The following is a 19,459-nucleotide window of genomic DNA, read 5'->3' as shown; positions in this document are numbered from 1 at the left end:
TTAGACTATAAAACTTGAATTGAAAAGGGGAACTTAAGGATGGTGGCTATTTTAGCATTTCAAGGAAGTTAATCAAATTGTTTTCTTGATTTTTTTGAGTTTTTTTTTTTTGCTATGGATAATAAATTTTGTGCATTTTTCTTTTAGAGATTCTACTCTTTTTAGACAATTACATGTGGTTTTTCAGTGATTTTTATTGAAAGAGGGCTTACTGTTTGGATTTAGAGTTAGTAGTAGGGTTAAGAAAGTTTTTCTTAGGACAGGCTTACCACTCGGACCATAAGCTTATTAGTAAGGTTAAGAAAAAAATTTTAAGGGGGCTTTTCCCCTCGCAATTAGGGTTAATGGTAGGATTAAAGTTTTTTTTTTTTTTTAGAAAGGGGGGGTTATCACTCAGACTTAGGGTTAGTAGTAGGATTAAAGAGTTTTTTTAGAAGGGGGGGGTAAGTTTGCTATACATGTGCAAATTAAAGGGTAGAGCTTACAGACCTATAAGTGTCTTGTGCTAAAACAACCCTATCTTTTTTCTGCAATACTAACGTTTAGATTCTTTTTCATTTTTATTAAAATTAATATTGAAATATATTTTCCTGTTGAGTTGTGTAGACGATGAGTGTTTGCTAAATCTAACAGAGATTGGTACTGTTCTTGTTCAGGAGACCATCCTCTCCAGCTTTACATTCTAGTTTCAGAGAGGAAAGTTTTAATACATGTCGGCAGAGGCGCCCTTACCAATTAATGCCGATGGGTTTAAATATGGTTATTTTATATCAGTTTATAGTACCTGTGTCTTTCGTTGCAGAGGGGGGACTGGAATATTCTACATTAAGTCAACCTTCTGTTGCATCCAGTTCTTTTGATGAGGAGACAGATAATTATTTACCCTTCTTCTCACCAAGAAGTGGATATGACACGAGACTGATTTTATAAGCATAAAGTGTGGAATGCTCGCCTCCATAAAGCAGGATAGTTGCCTCCGTCAGCATTCCCTGGTGGAGGCACCTCAGGCAATCGATAATAAACCAATATTTCTCTCGAAGACAAAGTTAATATCGGACACGATGGCTGGTTTGAATGCATGACAAAATTATATTTTACTGCTGTATAAGGCAAAATGCCTTATATCACAAGGTAGCCAGTTAAATATTTCGTATAGGTTCAAAAATTCTAATATTCCATATTTTTGTCAAATTACCTCCCCTGTGAGACTTCCAAGGGAACTAACTCGCATTTGAGATCGAAAATCATCATTTCTTATCTGTTCGTTCTCTTTCGGAATTGGAAAACAAACACCGAAATCGATTTCTTTCATTCCTTGCATTATCTTTAGCTCATCACCTTAACATCTGGAAGGATTCCCATTTTAATAATTTCCATGAACATTCCCTCATTTTAATGGAAAGGGGAGGCACTTTTTTTTTTTAATTCTTGTTTAATTTAAGTTTTATGGCTGGATCTCTTTAAAAAAGAAAAAAAAAAAGAAGTCCTTTATTTCTTTAAATATAGAGCGGTTTGAAGGGTTTCTTTCTTCTTTGGGGGGGTTGTTTAATGGTTTGCATTGAAGAGTAACGCGGGTAAAAATTTTTTGTTAAAAGAGAAGGACAAATGGGTAACACAACGTCTGGGAAACGTCATAATTCTGGCGATGATTCCGGTCCGACAATCACAGCAAACAATCGTCTCGCAGACACTTCTCTTGAAGAAGCCGATTTTGACTATTCAGCTGTGTTTAAGGTAAGAACAGACAACGTGACATAAAACAAGAAGACATTAATTGATTAATTTGTTTTTTTTATTATTGTTGCAACAACGATCAATCCCAATAAGATGAAACAGGAAAAATATCTAAAGACGAAATCCCCTTTAGTGGTTACATCGGCTGAAACGCTGTGATTAGCCCGAATAATACAAAAAAGAAATTCGGGTACTTTACAAGAAAAGTACCTTGTTATTTTATTTATTTATTTATTTATTTATTTAGATAGTACTTTCACGTTAAATTCAAGTTTTACAGCATCTTTTGTTTATTGTTAGGTGAAAGTACAGAATAGTTACAAAGCTCTCTCCTCTCCCTCTGAAATAATAACGTTATTATTTAAAAAGCCATTCTTAACATGGGGAGGGGAAGGTGTTTTGTACCTATTCCGTACTTTAACCTTAAAATTGAATAAAAAAGAAAACATATCCTAAAACTTTAATAAAACGTGGAAATACGGTTTAAAAATACCGCGGATCACTCTCTGCATTAGCATCCATCCATTTATTTATTAAAAAAAAAAAACAGGAAATATTGCTTAACGTACTCATGAATACACGTATTTTTATTGACTATTAAGGAGGAGCACATTGGGTACTTCTGTCGTGCGTGCGCGTGCGTGCACGAAGCATGCTGAAATAATGTTATTATTTAGTAAATAATAACATTAAGAATGGATTTCTAAATATTTAGAAATCCATTCTTAGCACGGAGATGGGAGTTTAACTATGCACTTTCATCTAACAATTTAATAAACAAAAGATACCGTAAAAATTTAATTTAACTTGAAAATCCTATTAAAAAAAGCACGGTCCGTAAACTGCAGAAGTACCCGTACAACGTACATTAATTATTTTTTATGCATTGCATTTGTCAATGTCTTGATATATATTAATCGCTGTTTCATTGTATACGTCACATGACAAGCGAAATACACAATCATTTGTTTCATTCCCGAAGGAAATCAGCAGGCGATGTCATCATCATGTATCCAGATTAAATAACATCGTACGTGATGGCAAAATATTTTAAAATAAGTTCGTCTTGTTGAAATAGCACCATTTTTTTTTTTTACAATCATAACCCCCCCCCCAAAAAAAACAATAAGTTAATTAAAAATGAAAATGAATGTTATTCAAGAAAAACAATCTATTTATAATCTGCCGTCCTCGACCCAGCTTGTGTTATTTATCATTTATTTATTCTCCCATTGATGTTGTTGTTTATTTTATTATTTAATTACTTTTTATTATTCATTAAAAAAAAATGTATAATTAGTGTAGGAGTTTATTTTTCTCGATAGATTTATTTGATACTTGTTTTGTTTTTATTTATTGTTGACATAATATGTTGAAGAAAATTAGATCACCCCCCCCCCCATTACATCTATATCCCATGTTTTCAAGGTCATTTATTAAATGTCCCGAGGTTGGGCCTTTTTGTGTTTTTATTTGTTTTATTGTTTTAGTGCGTGTTTATTTGTGTTTTTGATTTTAGCCTAATTTCTTTTGCCGTAATGGGGCGGTGGTAATCTTATCTAACTACGATATAACAACAACAATAATAATCGTGACAAAATATTTAACAGAACTCAATTTCTCACTTCTAAAAGATTGTAAACAAAATGTGAAACAAAGATGGAAATAATTTACTTAAAAAAAAAAAAGAAAGAAAAGAAAAGAAAACACGCACTGACTTCTCGGATAATTTGGGCGTGGGACGTGGTGTGCGACCGTGTGTAATTTACGGAATCTGAAAATTATTGAAAAATAATGTTAAAAATAATAATGTTTTTTTTTTTTGAAAAAAAAGCATGCTTCCAGATTTTTAAACGATTATGTATATCAATTTAATAAACATATCTCAACGACCATTCTAGTTTTTTAACGCAATTAATACACGTTTTTCGGTACTCATGCAGTTGCAGCATGCACTTATTGATCCGTGCTGAAATAATGTTATTATTTAAAAAGCCATTCTTAACATGGGGAGGGTGTTTTGTACCTATTATGTACTTTAACCTTACAATTGAATAAAAAAATATCATAAAATTTTAATTAAACTTGGAAATACGATTTAAAAAATAGCGCGAATCCGAATCAGTAAGTGCATTAGCCCCCCCCCCTTTCTTTTTTTTTTTTAAGCTATGGGAGATAAATTCTGTGCATTTTGAGGGTAGGTAGAGGGAATATTTTTCATGTTGAAAAAATAACTATCTTTCAATCCCCCCCTCCCCCGAAAACAACTCCTTAATTTCACCACTAATCCTTAGGTCTTAGTGACTGGCAAACGTCATTAAAAAAACCCCAAAAAAACTAACCCTATGTCCGCGTGACAAAACACCTTTTAAAAAATTCCCTTAACCCTACCAATAAACTTTAAACGAGTGGCAAGCCACTTAAAAAAAAAACTTTATCTCTACCAGTACCACTAACCCTAAGTCTGAGCCGCAAATCTCCTCGAACTAAAAACGGTTTTTAGTTCGAGGAGATTTGCGACTCAGACTTTTTAAAAAAACCCATTGTAAAACTACATATAATTGTCTAAAAAATAAAATTTTCGGTGCTAATGCAGAGTGATCCGATCCGCGCTATTTTTTAAATCGTATTTTAAAGTTTTATTATGTTTGTTTTTTTTTATTATTCAATTGTAAGGTTAAAGTACAGACTAGGTACAAAACACCATCTCCTCCCCATGTTAAGAATGGCTTTTTAAATAATAACGTTATTATTTCAGCACGGATCACTCTCTGCATGAGTACGACAGCCCTAAAACGCTAAAATGGACCCAAAAATGGATGATAATGTTATTTTAAATTCACACACAAAACTGATCTCCCGCTCTAAATTCTAAATTGATTAACTTTTGTTTTTTTTTTTCTGACAAGTGTTTCAAGTTGTTCATACTTAATCAGAAGAATAGACGACTCCAAAAAAGAAAAAAAAGTCCGTAGTATCAGATAAAAATTCGCATTATATACTTTAGGTGTCCCCAAAATAATGTGAAAAACGGAACGCATGTTCCCGTGACGTCAGATTTGTATTAACTATACGAACTATGGAAAAGCAGAAGCGACTTAATGATTTTTTTAAAACCTTTGTTTATCTTCTTCAAACTGCAATTAATACTTAATCTTTGTTATAATTTTGTTAGGTTTTAAAATTTACACAGTTTAATGATAAATAATATTGTAAACATTTGTATATTAAATATGAAATACGGTTTTACTGACTGTTCTTTTGGTTACCTACGGGCTTCCATATTTTGTTCGGTAAAAAGAGACGAACAAAATACGAGGGGAGTATACAAAATGCTTAATATTTGTGCAATAATATTTTTAAATCAGTTTTAATCTGGCGATAAAATAGCTGACAAGAGCCATGTTTATGTAAAAACTTAATATTTAAAAAAAAAATTTAAACAATTAATTGAAAATCTATGTTGTAACAGAACATTTTGAAATAATGGAATTTTAATCGTTTTAATCTTTTAAAAATGAATTAATGTTTACAAAGTTTCTTTTTCTTGAACTGATTATAGGATATATTAATAAAAAATATAATATATATTAATTTAAAAAAAAACTATTAAAAAAAACATTAAATTTATATCATTTTTTTAAATTGCAACTTCAAGGTAAATTTTTGTTCAATATGTTTATTTAAACTTTTAAAAAATAAATATTTTTTACTTATTTTACGGAAATTGCATCTTATATGTAATTTCATTCTAAAATGAATAAGTATCGAAAATTTCACGAAAATCTGGCCATTAGTTGATTTTTGCTAGAGTTATTAAACACGGGTATGTTTTCACGTTCGGAATATCTACTACATGGGAACGTTATTTTAAAAAGCGCCAATTATGTTACTTTATGAATTATTTATTTAGAGAAGTCGCCTATTAATCACCTCAACCAAAGTAGAATGTCATATTTGTGTGTATGAGGCGGCGGAGTGGGGTTGGGATGATTTAGCGTCTGCGATAATAATTATTTTGATAGAATTATCCAGGAGAGGGCAATGTTTTTAATTGAAATTTTCTGTTTTTGGGGGGTGGGATTAAGACTGCAAAAAGAGGTTGGAATTAATGGCCAATAATTATTTTTATTTATTTATTATTTTTTTGTTGTTGTTTAAGGGGAGGATCTGTCACTACTTGAACTTAGGGTCCCAGTGCGATTTAAAAAAAAAAAAAAAAAAAAAAAAAAAATTTTTTTTAGAGTAAAGTGGACTGCAAATGGAAGTTGGAATAAGGTATGTTCATGAAATAGTGGAAGATGGCAAAGAAGCAATTTTGTTGAAATAGAAGCTGGTGATGTTTTAGGTGTATCAGAATTTTTGTAGGAATTTTTGACACCCCTAACACGAAACTGCGAATAAAATATAAAAATCTCGTAATTTCTCTGTTAAAAGTGGGTTATTTATTTTCTTTATGGATTATACTTCCAAAATAAACTATTAAAGTTGTTTTAAAAGTAATGGAAATTTTTTTTTTTTTTTTTAAAAACAGTAATGAATTTTCCGAACTCAATATTTTTCAATTTTTAAATTTTAAAAATCTATCAAAATTTTTCTATTGATTCTATTTTTACGATATTTTCAGGGTCAATGTGAAATTTTATGTTCTTTCCAATAAACTGAATATAATATTTTAGACAAACGTTTTTTTTTAAATTCACGCCCCCCCCCCATTTTCAAGTTTCTATTAAAAGGTAAATAATTAATTTATGTTTCGAAGTCTTATATATCACAAATTGAAGAGAAAAGGTCAATAAATAATATATTCAAATTTAAAACAAAAAAAAAAACCCGTTTTTTAGAAATTTACCTGTAAAGTCCGAAGTTTAAAACCTTTTTTAAAAAAAAAACACATTGTTTTTTTTTTTTTTTTTTTTTTTTAATGAAACCTTGGTCCTTGCTCCTTTAATTGAAAAAAAAATTAGGGCTTGAATTACATTTTTCGAGGAGTTATAAGCTTGGAAAGATGGGGTGGAATTATTCACTATTTTCACGAAATTTCTGATACACCTAAAAACGGGTACAAATCAGAAATCTGGCAAAAGGATTATTTTGTCTTAGCAATTTATAATTTGCATATTTGGTTTAGTTTGAAATTTGTCAAACTCTGGAAAACCTGTGAACTATTCTGGTATGGATTTTGGGAACTTTAAACCTAATCTTATTATTAGATATGTAGTATCATTACTAATATAGATATATGTTACAAAAGATTAAAACATCAGTACCATCGATTTCAAATCCAAACAAAAAGAACCAATGTTTGGTCGACCATATACCACTCTCTTCAGCCTTTGTTTATATCTGTCTCCCTAGAAATGGCTATTGGGTCACTTTGTGTGACCGAGGCGACCAGATTTTGGTTCCCTTTGGTTTGGATTTGAAATCGACGGTACTGATGTTGTTCTAATCTTCTGTAACGCATATATGAATAAATACTATGCACTTATTTTTTAGATTTTCTTAATAGAAGACTTTTAGGTTCTCTGCCACTAACTTTACATACATGTATAATATATCTTCTATAATATAAATCTCACCTGTCTGTTTAAATGTATGTATGTATGTTTGTATGCCTACCTAAAACTTTCAACAGAGGCGACAGATTTTCATGAGATCAGTATTGTTTTGAAGCTCAACCCTTCCGACAACAAATATCGAAAAATTGACCAAAAGCATTGATTCCTTCACTCTCAACTGTTCACTTTTCTATAGGGAGGGGTCGCTTTTTTCGCCGATAATTTCGAAATTAATCGCCTCTTTTCGATTGTTTAACCTTAATTTAAACTTATGTCACTTCCGGCTAACGCGTCACATTTTTTTTTTTTTTTTTTTTTTTTTTTTTTTTTTTTTCACTTTTTCTCCTTCGCTGTACGGGTTCGAGTCTGCCTGCCTGCCTGTTACCACTTTTTTTTTTTTCTCAACACACACCCTTACACACACCTCTACTTATGTTTCACCTTTGCGTCACGGGTTTGAGCCTGCCTGCCTACTACACCTTTTTTTTTTTTTTTTTTTTTTTTTTTTTTCCTCCACACACACCTCCAAACACTTGGGAAATGCTAGGCACCCAGGCTAGTGTATATATATATATATATATATATATATATACTGGCAAAAGTACCCGTTGGTGACTGGGTTCAAAAACAGCCTACAGAAAATGGACTCTGATTTATGAAAGTATGATAGGTTATGAAAAGGAAGGGTTGTAAAGAGATAGCTTCGAATTTGGGGGTATCAAAACCAAAATAAAATAGATAAACCCCATAATTTATTATACCATACCTGTTCACACTGAAACACTTATCACAATATTCTGTGGATCTATATTAAAAAACCTTGTTAAACTTTGTGACATATTTCCATTCTATGGAGGTCAGGAGTGAACGAACACCCCATAATTTTATTATACCATATTTCTTCAAACTGAAACATAATTATCAAAGTATACTTACGCAGATAGATATGAAAAGTCTTTATTAAAGTTTGTGCCTATTTCCATTCTATGGAGGCCAGGCGCGAACGCAGACCCCACAATTTTATTATACCATCCTTATTTAAGTTGAAACATACTTATCAAAGTATTATGTACATCTATATCAAAAACACTTGTAAACGTTTTTTTTTTTAATTTTTAAATTTTTTATTTCCATACTTTGTGGACCAGGCGCGAACGCAGACCCCACAATTTTAATGAAACACCGTTCTGCCAGATCAAACATACCCATTCCTGTGTCTCGATACATCTTCTATCATTATATGCAATCAGTTTTATAAAATAGTCAACCATATAGGAGCTTATTCGTGACTAGACACACACACACACACACAGACATTCAGCTTATATATATATATATATATATATATATAAGTAAATTACACAAAAACGTTCATGATTCATTCTTGGGGAGAAATCATCAGGCAATTTAATGATTATCTTTTGGAATGAAACATGAACACCATGAATATTATTACTAAGCTCTACTCGCATATTGAGTACTGTTGAAGTAAATACTGGCAAAATATACATGCAATATATTACTTATGTGTATATACATGAAATGGTAAAAGAAAATTGTATGCATTATGTAAATTTCAAAAGTTCAAAACATAAATTATAATTTCAAACATTTAAATCCTTCTCCAGAAATAAATATCATTTTATATGTACGTATGTTTCTAAAAATGACTTTTATGAGTGAAATTTCATTTAAGATTCAAAATGTTAAGATTTTCCTCGTTAATATCTTAAAATTCATCAATTACAATCTCTGGTAATATTATATGGATATCTATCTATAAGTTAAAAGGATCTTTGTATGTATGTGTTTGTTCCCTATTCGCTCTGAAATGGCTGGGTCGATTTTTATGAAATTTCACACAAATGTGAATATGTATCTGGCAGTGTTCTGAGATAAATTTTCTATCGGAATGTCCTTGATAAGTATTGATAATCAAAATAATCGGATGGAAGAGAGGAATAGGCGATTTTAACCAAATTAACACCTTATACAGCCTAACATCATAAGTGAAGTTTTATTATCACACAAGCAGAAAAGCCTGACATATAAAGTCAACAGTAGGTTCTTTGGTATTACAGGGGTGTGTTGGAAATTAATGTTTCTGTTTAGAGCACAATTTTACCATGATACTTGACTTTTTCATTCTAAACCGTAATTCAAGCCGTTATATATCAAAAATACTTTTTTAAAATCAACAGTAGGTTCTCTACTGTGCAATGTAGAATACAGCATATTGTGAACTACTCAGCACGATGGGTTCCCAACTAAACCAGGCAAACATTCATTGATCATCGTTCAATCCTGGACAAGTAGTACTTTAATATTTTCAATAACAAATGAAAATAAAGTCTTTACACGTTAGTGTTTATATGTGCTTATCTGATGCTTCTACTTCGCTTCATCATTGCCAGTCTACCTAGTGTTAGCTATAGAAATAAGACACAAGGAGACGTTTCCTGAGAGTTTTCTTTTATGGTTTTATTTGGAGAAAATGAAGGAGAGGAGACTAATTACTTACTTGCTAACTTCCTAACTTACTCAAATGAATGATGCACACAGACAGAAACATTGAGCTAACATTCCTCTTAGATTATTTCTACATTGTAGGCGGCGTCTTGTTAGCACAACTTCCACAGAGAGACTTATCTGAAAAACCTTAGTTTTCTCTCTGCTTGAAAATGTGACATCATTCTTCATTGTTTGACCTCTGCCCACCACCTCAGCTTTACATCACCCATCTCTGGGAATGATGCTGTTTGCACATTAAGCTCATCCTGACATGCACTAAATATGACCTTTATCAAAATTCACACTAGCTAGCTTAATCGCTATTGATATAGTCCCTAATATGTTACCACACCAGGAGTCGTTCAAAACAGTATGGAGTTGGGAGAAAACATTGAATAAATCTTAGATTTGTTGGGATGCAGGTTCTCTAGTTTTTAGTAGAATTCTTCATTGTAATTCAGAAAAATTGCAGTCCACGCCTACCATTTATTGTTTTTAATAAGAAAAGGCAAACTTGCTAGAACTTTGCATTCTTATTTTGGCCCAATTTTATTTCCCTTTCTTCTCTTTGTCATGTTTTGTTTTGCTTCGCCTTTATTTTCTCTCTCTCTCTCTCTCTGTCTGAAAATGTTAATTTTACCATTCTTCATATGATTCATGGATAGGGAAGGTAGAAGACTTTTGTTTCATCAATGAATAACTTTCTGTCTCCTTTAAAACATATCAGTTCATATTTTCAATATGAAAAACAAGGTTGCCACTCAGACTTACGGTTAGTAATAGGAGTATGGGAGTTTGTGTGGTGGTTCCACTTTAGTTTAGAGTTAGTGACAGTTATAGAGTTTTTAACTTTCTTTCTCTTTTCCTGTTTTCTCTCACTCTCTCTCTCTGTTATCTCTTCATCACATTTTACCTTGTCTTGCTTCACCTCCATTTCCCATCTCTGAAAATGTTAATTTTACCATATTTCAAACGATTCATTGATAGGGAAGGTAGAAGACTTTTGTTTCATCAATGAATAACTTTCCATCTCGTTTGAAACATATCAGTCTATATTTTCAGTATGAAAAAAAAACAATTGTAGATTAACTACCTTCGTTAAATACCCCCCCCCCCATAACTACCACCATCAACGATATTATAAGTTAAGATCCAAACTCTGGTTGGGAAATTGTCTCCCACCCCCAACTTGAGAAATTCATCTGCTAAGATCCTTTGATTTTATATCTATATATTCTCCTCTTGACATTATATATATATATATATATAAATATATAAACACCTTTGAAGTGTTTCAAGTTTTTTTTAATTTCCCCTCTCCTTCTTCTTGAGTATCCTCCTTTATTTCGGCTCTTCATATTTGTGATGATTTTTTATTTCTGTTCATCTCTAAGGAGCAATATGACGACATAAGGACTATAGTTTCCACCATGATAAGAAAAAATATAGACATTCATGAAAAAAAAAAATTCTAGTTGGGGAATGATTCTGTCAGTTGGTCTTTAAAATATAACTTAAGCATGGGTTATATGCATATATTATTTTAAATTTATTTAAATTTAACTTGTCAAAGGGAGACAACTTTGTTGTACAGGTTAATTACACAGACACACACAATGACATAAGGATATGACCTTAAACTATATCCGATGGTGAGGTCCCAGCTTTCAGGCTTTGCGGAGTGTGGAGCCACCTCTTAATTGCCATTGCTCCCAGGTCCACTCTGACCCGGAGTGGTAGTACCTGTTAGGGTCCCAACTATGGGTTAAATAGAAACTGATTTGAAAAAAAAAATCTCAGATATGATATCAGTTACCAAGAAAAGGGGGCTTATATATTAGTGATGGAACAATTCCAATATTTGGAGCGATTCTGTGCTAAATTCCTGATTTCGATTCTGTATAGATCTCTAATTATTTAACTATGAGATTATTTTCCTCGATTTTCGTAAAAATACGTTAATTATGCAGATATTTTCCTGAACGTCAAAATACACTTATGGAAGATGATCTATCGATTTTAGCTTTACTTGTATTTTAAAATCAATGAATATTTACTAATTTATCAATATTACGAGGAATCGAAGATTTTATTTTAAACAAAATCAAATAAAAAAAAAAAGACGATTAAAAGAATCGATTTGGCATCAGAAAATAGGCACTGATATTTCCGATTCCGATACCAATTCTGATATCCCCAAATGTTCCGATTTTTATGATTTCTGATTCTGATTAATCATCCCAACACTAATATAAGTGCTTGAGGAGAATATGGCTGAACAACAACTTTTGGCCGCGATAATATACAACATGCCAGCCAAAATAAAGACCACTCGGCGAATTGAAAAGATATCCAACAAAATCGGGGGAAAAAAAGAACTCTGTTGGATTCAATCAGACGTGCATGAATAATGACTTGCTGCCAAAATATATAATAGGCTGAGGTGAAAAATATAACTATACTTCTAAGCTTAGTTATGGGTCCTAAAATTTGTTATAGTTCATAAAAAAACATTAGTGCAGAATTTTGGATGATTGATTTATGTTTAGGTGCTCCAACTTTTGATATGAAATCGTGATGGTGCATATACATTAATAATGTACTCTACCATCAATAAGATTTTTAGACGACTGCTACTGAGACATATAAAATCTTAGAATTCTGTTTGTCCGTGTTAACCATCTGGCATTGTGCATTTTGCCAGGTCCTGCATGCCTGATATATTCCAGATCATCTTCAGATGACTGTGAAGCACTATTTTGTACCATTAAGCATGATCTCAGAATTTCCCACCTAACTACAACCTGGATGTCTTCAAGTCCAACATAAACAAATTCCTGATGAACCGCCCCCTTAAGTAAGACACTTTATCAAATCTCCAATACTAACGTACTGTACACACAATAACCCTTAACCCCGAGTGGCTTCCAGGCCTTGATAAGTGGTGACTACCCTGTAAAAAAAAAAAAAAGGTACATCTGATCCTTGCTGAGTAAGCAATATGACATCTGGAATTGGTGCTACAAAACCTTCAATGCTTCAAACTCCGTTTAGCAGCCAATTTTTTATTTCGTTCATAAGATATTTTTTACAAAATACATGAGTCATCCTATTATTTTTCATTCTGTTTTAATAATGTTATAACTTAGAAACAGGTTCACATTAGTAATCTTGTCTTCGGAAATTATGTTTACATTAGCAGTTGATACAATTAAAATTATGTTTACAAGAAAATTTTAAATCCTGTTTAGGACTTTCATTTTCATTGATTTTTGTTTTCAGTCTGTTTTATCATCGTCAATATTTAAAACTCTAGTCCTAACAGTGAGACGGGGGGGGGCATTATTGTTGTTAATAATGATAATAATAATGCCTACTGTAAGAAATGCATATAATTATATAATATACATGTATGTATGTAAAAGAATATGTAACGAAAGGTTTGGCCTCCTAAGGAAAAAAATTCTACAGCCAAACTTCATACTATTGCTAATGACACCTATTAACAACTTTCTAGACCCATAATAAAAAAAAAAAATTTTTTTTCACCCCACCTTAATATGTACATATATATATATATTAATAATAATACTACACATCTAAAACAAAAAAATTTTTAAATTAGCTTTAAAGATTTGAAAATTTGCACTAAAATTGTTCATATGAACTTAAAGCGCAATGAATGAAGATATGGATTTACAATCAGTTTTAAGTGACAGTCTTCTAGATGATGACGAAACAAGAACAATCTCGTCCTGTGAATTAAATGAAGGGTTCACGTTGAAATTTCATGTAGGTTCTAGAATTTGACAAAGATTGCCATGTTTGAATAAATATACCTGAAGAAAGTCAAAGAGTATATCAACTGAAACTAAAATAAAAACCTCGACCATAATAATAATACAAATTCTAAACAAAAAACTGAAATCATCATTGTATTCAATTTAATGTCCATTATTTTTATAGAAAGACTGTGCCCCGTGTTAGTGAAAAAATTTTTTAGATAATAGCAGTAATTTGCATTGTGTGTGTATGTCGCCTTGCTGAACAAGAGAATAACAGTTCAAACAGGTTTGCTTGTTACCATAGCAACTAGGTTGAGCATATATAGGCAGATAATAGTTTGCATAGCCTGCTTTTTTTTTTTTACTGTCGCATTTGTTAATAAAATTTAAAAAAAAAAAAAATTTATTAGATGATCAGAGTCTTGAAAAATTGCATTTTACTTCTTTGCATTTGTTTATATCTGAATTCGGTCAGCTCCCAGCTTTTGTTAGAAATAAATACTTTTTGACTATCTCTAATAGTCAAAAACTAGAGAGGTTTTTGCTTATTTCTGACAAAAGCTGGAAGCTGACCGAATTCAGATATAAACAAATGCGACAGTCAAAGGAGTAAAACGCAATTTTTCAAGACTGATTATCTAATAAATTTTTATATTTTTATTACATATTAAAATCTGGAGTCGATTATTGCACACAATATGCACTTTGTTTTACTCCTTTGATTTTAATAGGATTTTAAATTGTCTTTGTCAAAAACATGAAGTTGAAAACTTAAATGAATATAATACTAAAGAAACTCAATTAAAAAAAAAAAAAAGAAAAAAAGTTTAATGTCAACAAAACAAAACAAACCAGTCCTATATATTATTTAATTGGAATTCATTGAGATGAGTATTATTTATACATTTATTTTGTTGTGGATTATAATCCTCATTTTTCTTAGATATTGTTTCACAACGTTTCGGCCAACTATTCCCTTGTAAATAAACCCCTTTGTCTTTCACTCATAACCCCGTGTTTCTTGCTGTATTCTTACTTAAAATAAGGATATAACAAAGATTAAAATTAAATTTCAAAAGAATGACATGAAAAACACTTAAGAATTTGGTTCTACATCATGTACTTTTCTACTGATGATAATGAAGCAAAATCAGAAGGATACACTTCAAGCTCTGTCGAGGGTCAAGTAAATCAAAGTGAAAGTCAAACTGTATCTTTTTTAAGCCTACAGTAACAAATGAAGACTTAGAGCAGGTAGAAGCTGAGTTAAATGTGGAGACTACAACTACAACAGAAATAAAAATTTCACAATCTAAACTCAAAAAGGAGTAAATCCCTTATGCTCAAGTGCACAAAAAGAACTTGATCATTATATAACTTTACCACTACTCGGGAGAGGTGATGATCTGTTTAAGTGGTGGAAGAAGACCTACTCACTGCTGATTGGTTGGTTGTTTTTTTTTTTTTACGGCATATCAACCCTTTTCAGGTTATTTAATGCCGAATCCGGTGATTTTGAAGAAAAATTTTTTAATAGAATATATTTGTTTTTTGCAAGTCAGTTTCTATTTAACCCAAAGTTGGGACCCTAACAGTTACTACCACTCTGGGTCAGAGTGGACCTGGGAGCAATGGCAATTAAAGGGTAGCTCCACACTCTCCAGAGCCCGCAAGCTGGGGCCTCACCATCGGATATAGTTTAAGGTCATATCCAGGACCCCCATTGAGGGACTTTTACCCTCTACAGGGGGGCAGTCGGCGTATTCTAATGCCTCAGCGACAGGGCCCTTACCACTGCTGAGTAAACTGGCTTCAAAATATTTAAGCATATCACTTTCATCTGTGGAGAGTGAGATGCTCTTTAGTACAGGTGATAATGTGTACGAACTTACAAGAAACAGGCTGTGTGCTAAGAATGGAGAAATTAATGTTTTTACATTACAACTTAAAAGTATTCAACTTTAAATACTGAGGAGACTGAGAGCAGAGGAGGCAGACAGCAAGAATAGAAGAAGTAAAGCAGCAGGTGTAGAAGTTCAGCTTATAGTTATTAACTTAAAAATATTAAAATTTGTACTTTGTAGTTGGTTTGTAATTTCTTTTTTTCTTATCTAATTCTTTGATTATAATCATTTAAGAATTGGAAAGTGTACTTTGTGTTTTGTAATTTTATTTAATAAAGGCAAAAAACCATAAAGTGGCCAGACACTTAACAAATGTGAAGTTAAATTAGAAGTTACTATGTTAATATGTAAAGGCTATCTGATGAGTCACTTGGCAGTGATCAAAGGGTTTAAATTTCATAGGAAAAAGAAATATAATTAATCAGCCGATTAATCAGCAAAGTGGCTGATTAGATCGATTACCTGCCGATTAATCGGTACAAACCTAGTATAGATATATACATATACCACCTTTTTTGGCAATTTATAAGTTCTAAATCTCAGCAACTATTGATCAGAATTTAACAAAAGGCTCATTGGAAAGCTAACGACCTGAATTATGTAGTGGGCTATGTGGCGTTTGCCCTTAAGGTCGCACATTAAGGGGATCACCCAGAGCCTATTTTTGCCACTTTTTTACAGCCATAAAATGTTTTAATCATAGTCATTTGTTTTCCTAGTTTTGCATATGAATTACAAAATATCTTATATATCCCCAAAACCTCTTGCCTTGGGGAGTGTGGAGCCACCCTTTAAATGCCATTGCTCCCAGGTCCACTCTGACCCGGAGTGGTAGTACCTGTTAGGGTCCCAACTATGGGTTAAATAGAATCCGACTTAAAAAAACAAATATACTCCATTAAAAATCGTTCCTCAAAATAACTAAATTCGGCATTAAATAACCTGAAAAAGGTTGATATGCCATAAAACAAAAACAACCAACCAACCAAAACCTCTGGACTTGATAGAGAGGAGATTAATACTTGCTGCTATGGTTTCAAATGATCTGAAATAACAGCAAGGGGAAACCTGATTCCAAATATTTCTCATATGTTATATCTCCCCTCTTTGGTTTTCATACATAAAGTAAATTTCACAGTGTATAAGGATTATTTGATACTGGAGATATTCATAATCGTACCCTATTTCCAAAAAAAGACGAGATATAACATGAGAAATCTTGTTCTGTTATTTCAGATCATTTGGAATCATAGCAATAAGTTTTAGTCTCCTCTCCATCAAAGCCAGAGTTTTTGAGAAAATATTATATCTAAGAGGAAAATATATTGATAATAGAAAAATATATACTGGTGTATATAGATTTATTGATCAATTTGAAACAAGCGGATACAATAGTATGTAGGGGTTATGAAAGCTCTTTATGCCAGGCTTTTCAAAGCCAAATGCTTCTCATCAGAAGAGGAGATGAGTTGCTAGGTAACAAGATAAGGATGTGACGTCTAGCAGTAGGCATATTAGGTGATTTTGTATAGGTTGAAGATATTAATTGTATAGATCAACACATGTTACTCTCATTAGACTCTAATTGATTAATTAATGAGTTAATGAAATTCCATAACATATAGTACCTACTCCTTAAAGCGTACTCCATACTTCTATCGTCCTACTAAAGTTTCAGTCTAGCATATTTAAAATATCATAATTACCTAATAATCTCCTCTCTCTCTCTTCTCGTATATAGAACTTACACAACATTGTATCTAAGCTCTACCTGCATGTCAAGCTTTTTATTATATTGAAAAGTCACCATGTAAAGAATCCTTATATACTTCTTTGATCCCCTCCCTCCCTCTCTCTCTCAGTGTGTGTGTATATATATATATATATATATATATATATATATATATATAGGCTTGAGGTAGTTATTATATATTTTTTTTTTATTACATTTTTCACCCCAAACAAGGCAAATTGCCACTTTGGTTTAGGGGGCTACTATCCGGAGCAACAACTACTGGGGTACTATGTAGGGATTTGGGCAGCAAGATGTCAGTTCACGTTACACTTGAACTTCTGCACGTCAGTACTGTTGGGGAAGCAGGGACCGGGAATGGAATTCCAGAGTCTAGCAGTTCTGGGGAAGAAATTATTGGAGTCAAAAGATCTTTTACATCTAGGGATCTCTACAGTGTGGGGGTGGGATTTAGCAGCCTGTCGGGTTTGTCGAGGGTGCTCACGTAGTGGGGGCACAAGTGATTGCAGTTTGTCAGAGCATTCACCACTAAAATACTTGTAGAAAAGGCAGAGGGATGCAACATTTCGTCGATGGGACAGAGGCTGAAGCTTAGATGCCAGTTCAGGGCCTATCAGGTTTGCGACTCTCTTCTGAAGCTTGTCAAGGAGCGAGAGACTAGTAGCAGATGCACCAGCCCAGATGTGGCAGCAATACTCCATACATGGGCGAATGGTGGCCTTATAGATGTACAGGATACTTTCGGGTGTTAGTAGTTTTCTAGCACGGTAGAGAGAGCCCACCTTTCTTGCAGCGGCCCTGGCAATGCCTTCAATGTAATTGTTCCAACTCATGTTTCCTGTGAACGTTAGGCCAAGGAGTTTGAAAGATGGACTCTCAGATAAAGAGTCGTTGGCCATTGCTATGGGTGGTAGAGAGGGTTTCTTGTAATTATTGAATGAAACTAGTTTAGTCTTGGCAGCATTGAACGCGACCAACCACTTTTGTCCCCATTCCACTACAGATTGGAGGTCTTCCTCTAGTGTTTCTGCCATTTCTTTAGAAATGTGTTCATTCGTCCTCCTGTCGTGCCTGCCATAGAGTGTAGTGTCATCAGCATATATACCCATCTCAGAGGCAATTTTGTTGGGGAGGTCATTTATGAATATCAGGAACAATAGAGGCCCAAGGATAGAACCTTGGGGCACCCCCGCATTTATATCATATTGTTTAGATGTACGACCGTCGAGGACAACCTGGATTTTTCTCTTGTCCAAGAAGGATTTAATTATGTTAAGTATTCTACCAGTGATACCGTATGATCTAATTTTCCTGAGGAAACCCTCATGCCATACCCTGTCAAAAGCCTTAGATATATCTAGAGCTACCGCTCTGCCCTCCTCCGCTTTGTCCAGTGAATGGTATATACGTTCAGAGATCACAGTTAGGATGTCTGCTGTGGAACGGGCTTGTCTAAATCCATATTGTTTGTCAGTCAGTAGTTTAGCATCTGTAAGATGATGGACTAGAGCATGGTTAATTATGGTCTCAAATATTTTGGCAAAAAGTGGGAGGAGGCTAATGGGGCGATAATTTGATGGGTCTGTCCTTTCGCCAGAATTCTTGAATACTGGTACAACAGAAGCAGTTTTCCAACAGCCCGGAAAGCAAGCTTCATTAAGGCATTTGTTGTAGAGTTTGGAGAGAACTGGAGCTACTTCGGCTGAGCACTTTTTTAATAGCACAGCCGGGATAAGATCGGGTCCACATGCTTTTGAAGTGTCAAGGTTTTTTATGATAGCATGCACCTGAGCAGGGGTGATTTTCAGATCGTCTAGCGTGGCATCTGTCCGCATAGGAAAGTCAGGTAGTGGGTGGTTGGAAGGGTCCAGTGTGGAGTTGGAGGCAAACCGACTGGCAAGCATGTTAGCCTTGTCGGTTGCTGAGGAGACAACTTCGTGATTGTTGGTTAGTGGGGGAATTGTGGATTGCCCATTATTTACTACACTGTTGTAGATTTTCCAGAAGTCTCGAGTTCCTAGTTTTTGTGCTTCGATGTGCTTTTTAGTGGTTTCCGTAAATTCTCTCTTAGCTGTCGCTATTTCTTTCTTAACGTTATTTCTAGCTTCTATATACTTCAGTCTGTTTGAACTGGACTTATGTCGGTTAAACCTATGGTATGCATGCTGCTTTTGAGCAATGGCAGTTGCACAAGTCGACGTAAACCATTGG

General features: G+C 33.2%; 1 protein-coding gene across 2 annotated transcripts in view; it reads left to right on the top strand.

Annotated features, from left to right (window-relative positions):
- Positions 1–1,204: 1,204 nt before the first annotated feature.
- LOC145303472 (5'-AMP-activated protein kinase subunit beta-2-like) overlaps positions 1,205–19,459 on the top strand; it is a 90,003-nt gene continuing 71,748 nt past the window's right edge. The window contains exon 1 of one of the 2 annotated variants that reach the window (XM_080144821.1): positions 1,205–1,734. In XM_080144821.1, coding sequence (XP_080000947.1) covers positions 1,606–1,734 — 129 coding nt within the window. In that variant the 5' untranslated portion in view covers positions 1,205–1,605. The remainder of the gene's footprint in view (positions 1,735–19,459) is intronic. The other variant, XM_080144820.1, reaches the window with a different exon arrangement.

Source organism: Euprymna scolopes, chromosome 19 (genome assembly GCF_053919585.1).
Source record: "Euprymna scolopes isolate OS-2025 chromosome 19, ASM5391958v1, whole genome shotgun sequence".
Lineage (NCBI taxonomy): Eukaryota > Metazoa > Mollusca > Cephalopoda > Sepiida > Sepiolidae > Euprymna > Euprymna scolopes.
This window is presented reverse-complemented; position numbering and strand designations above follow the sequence as displayed.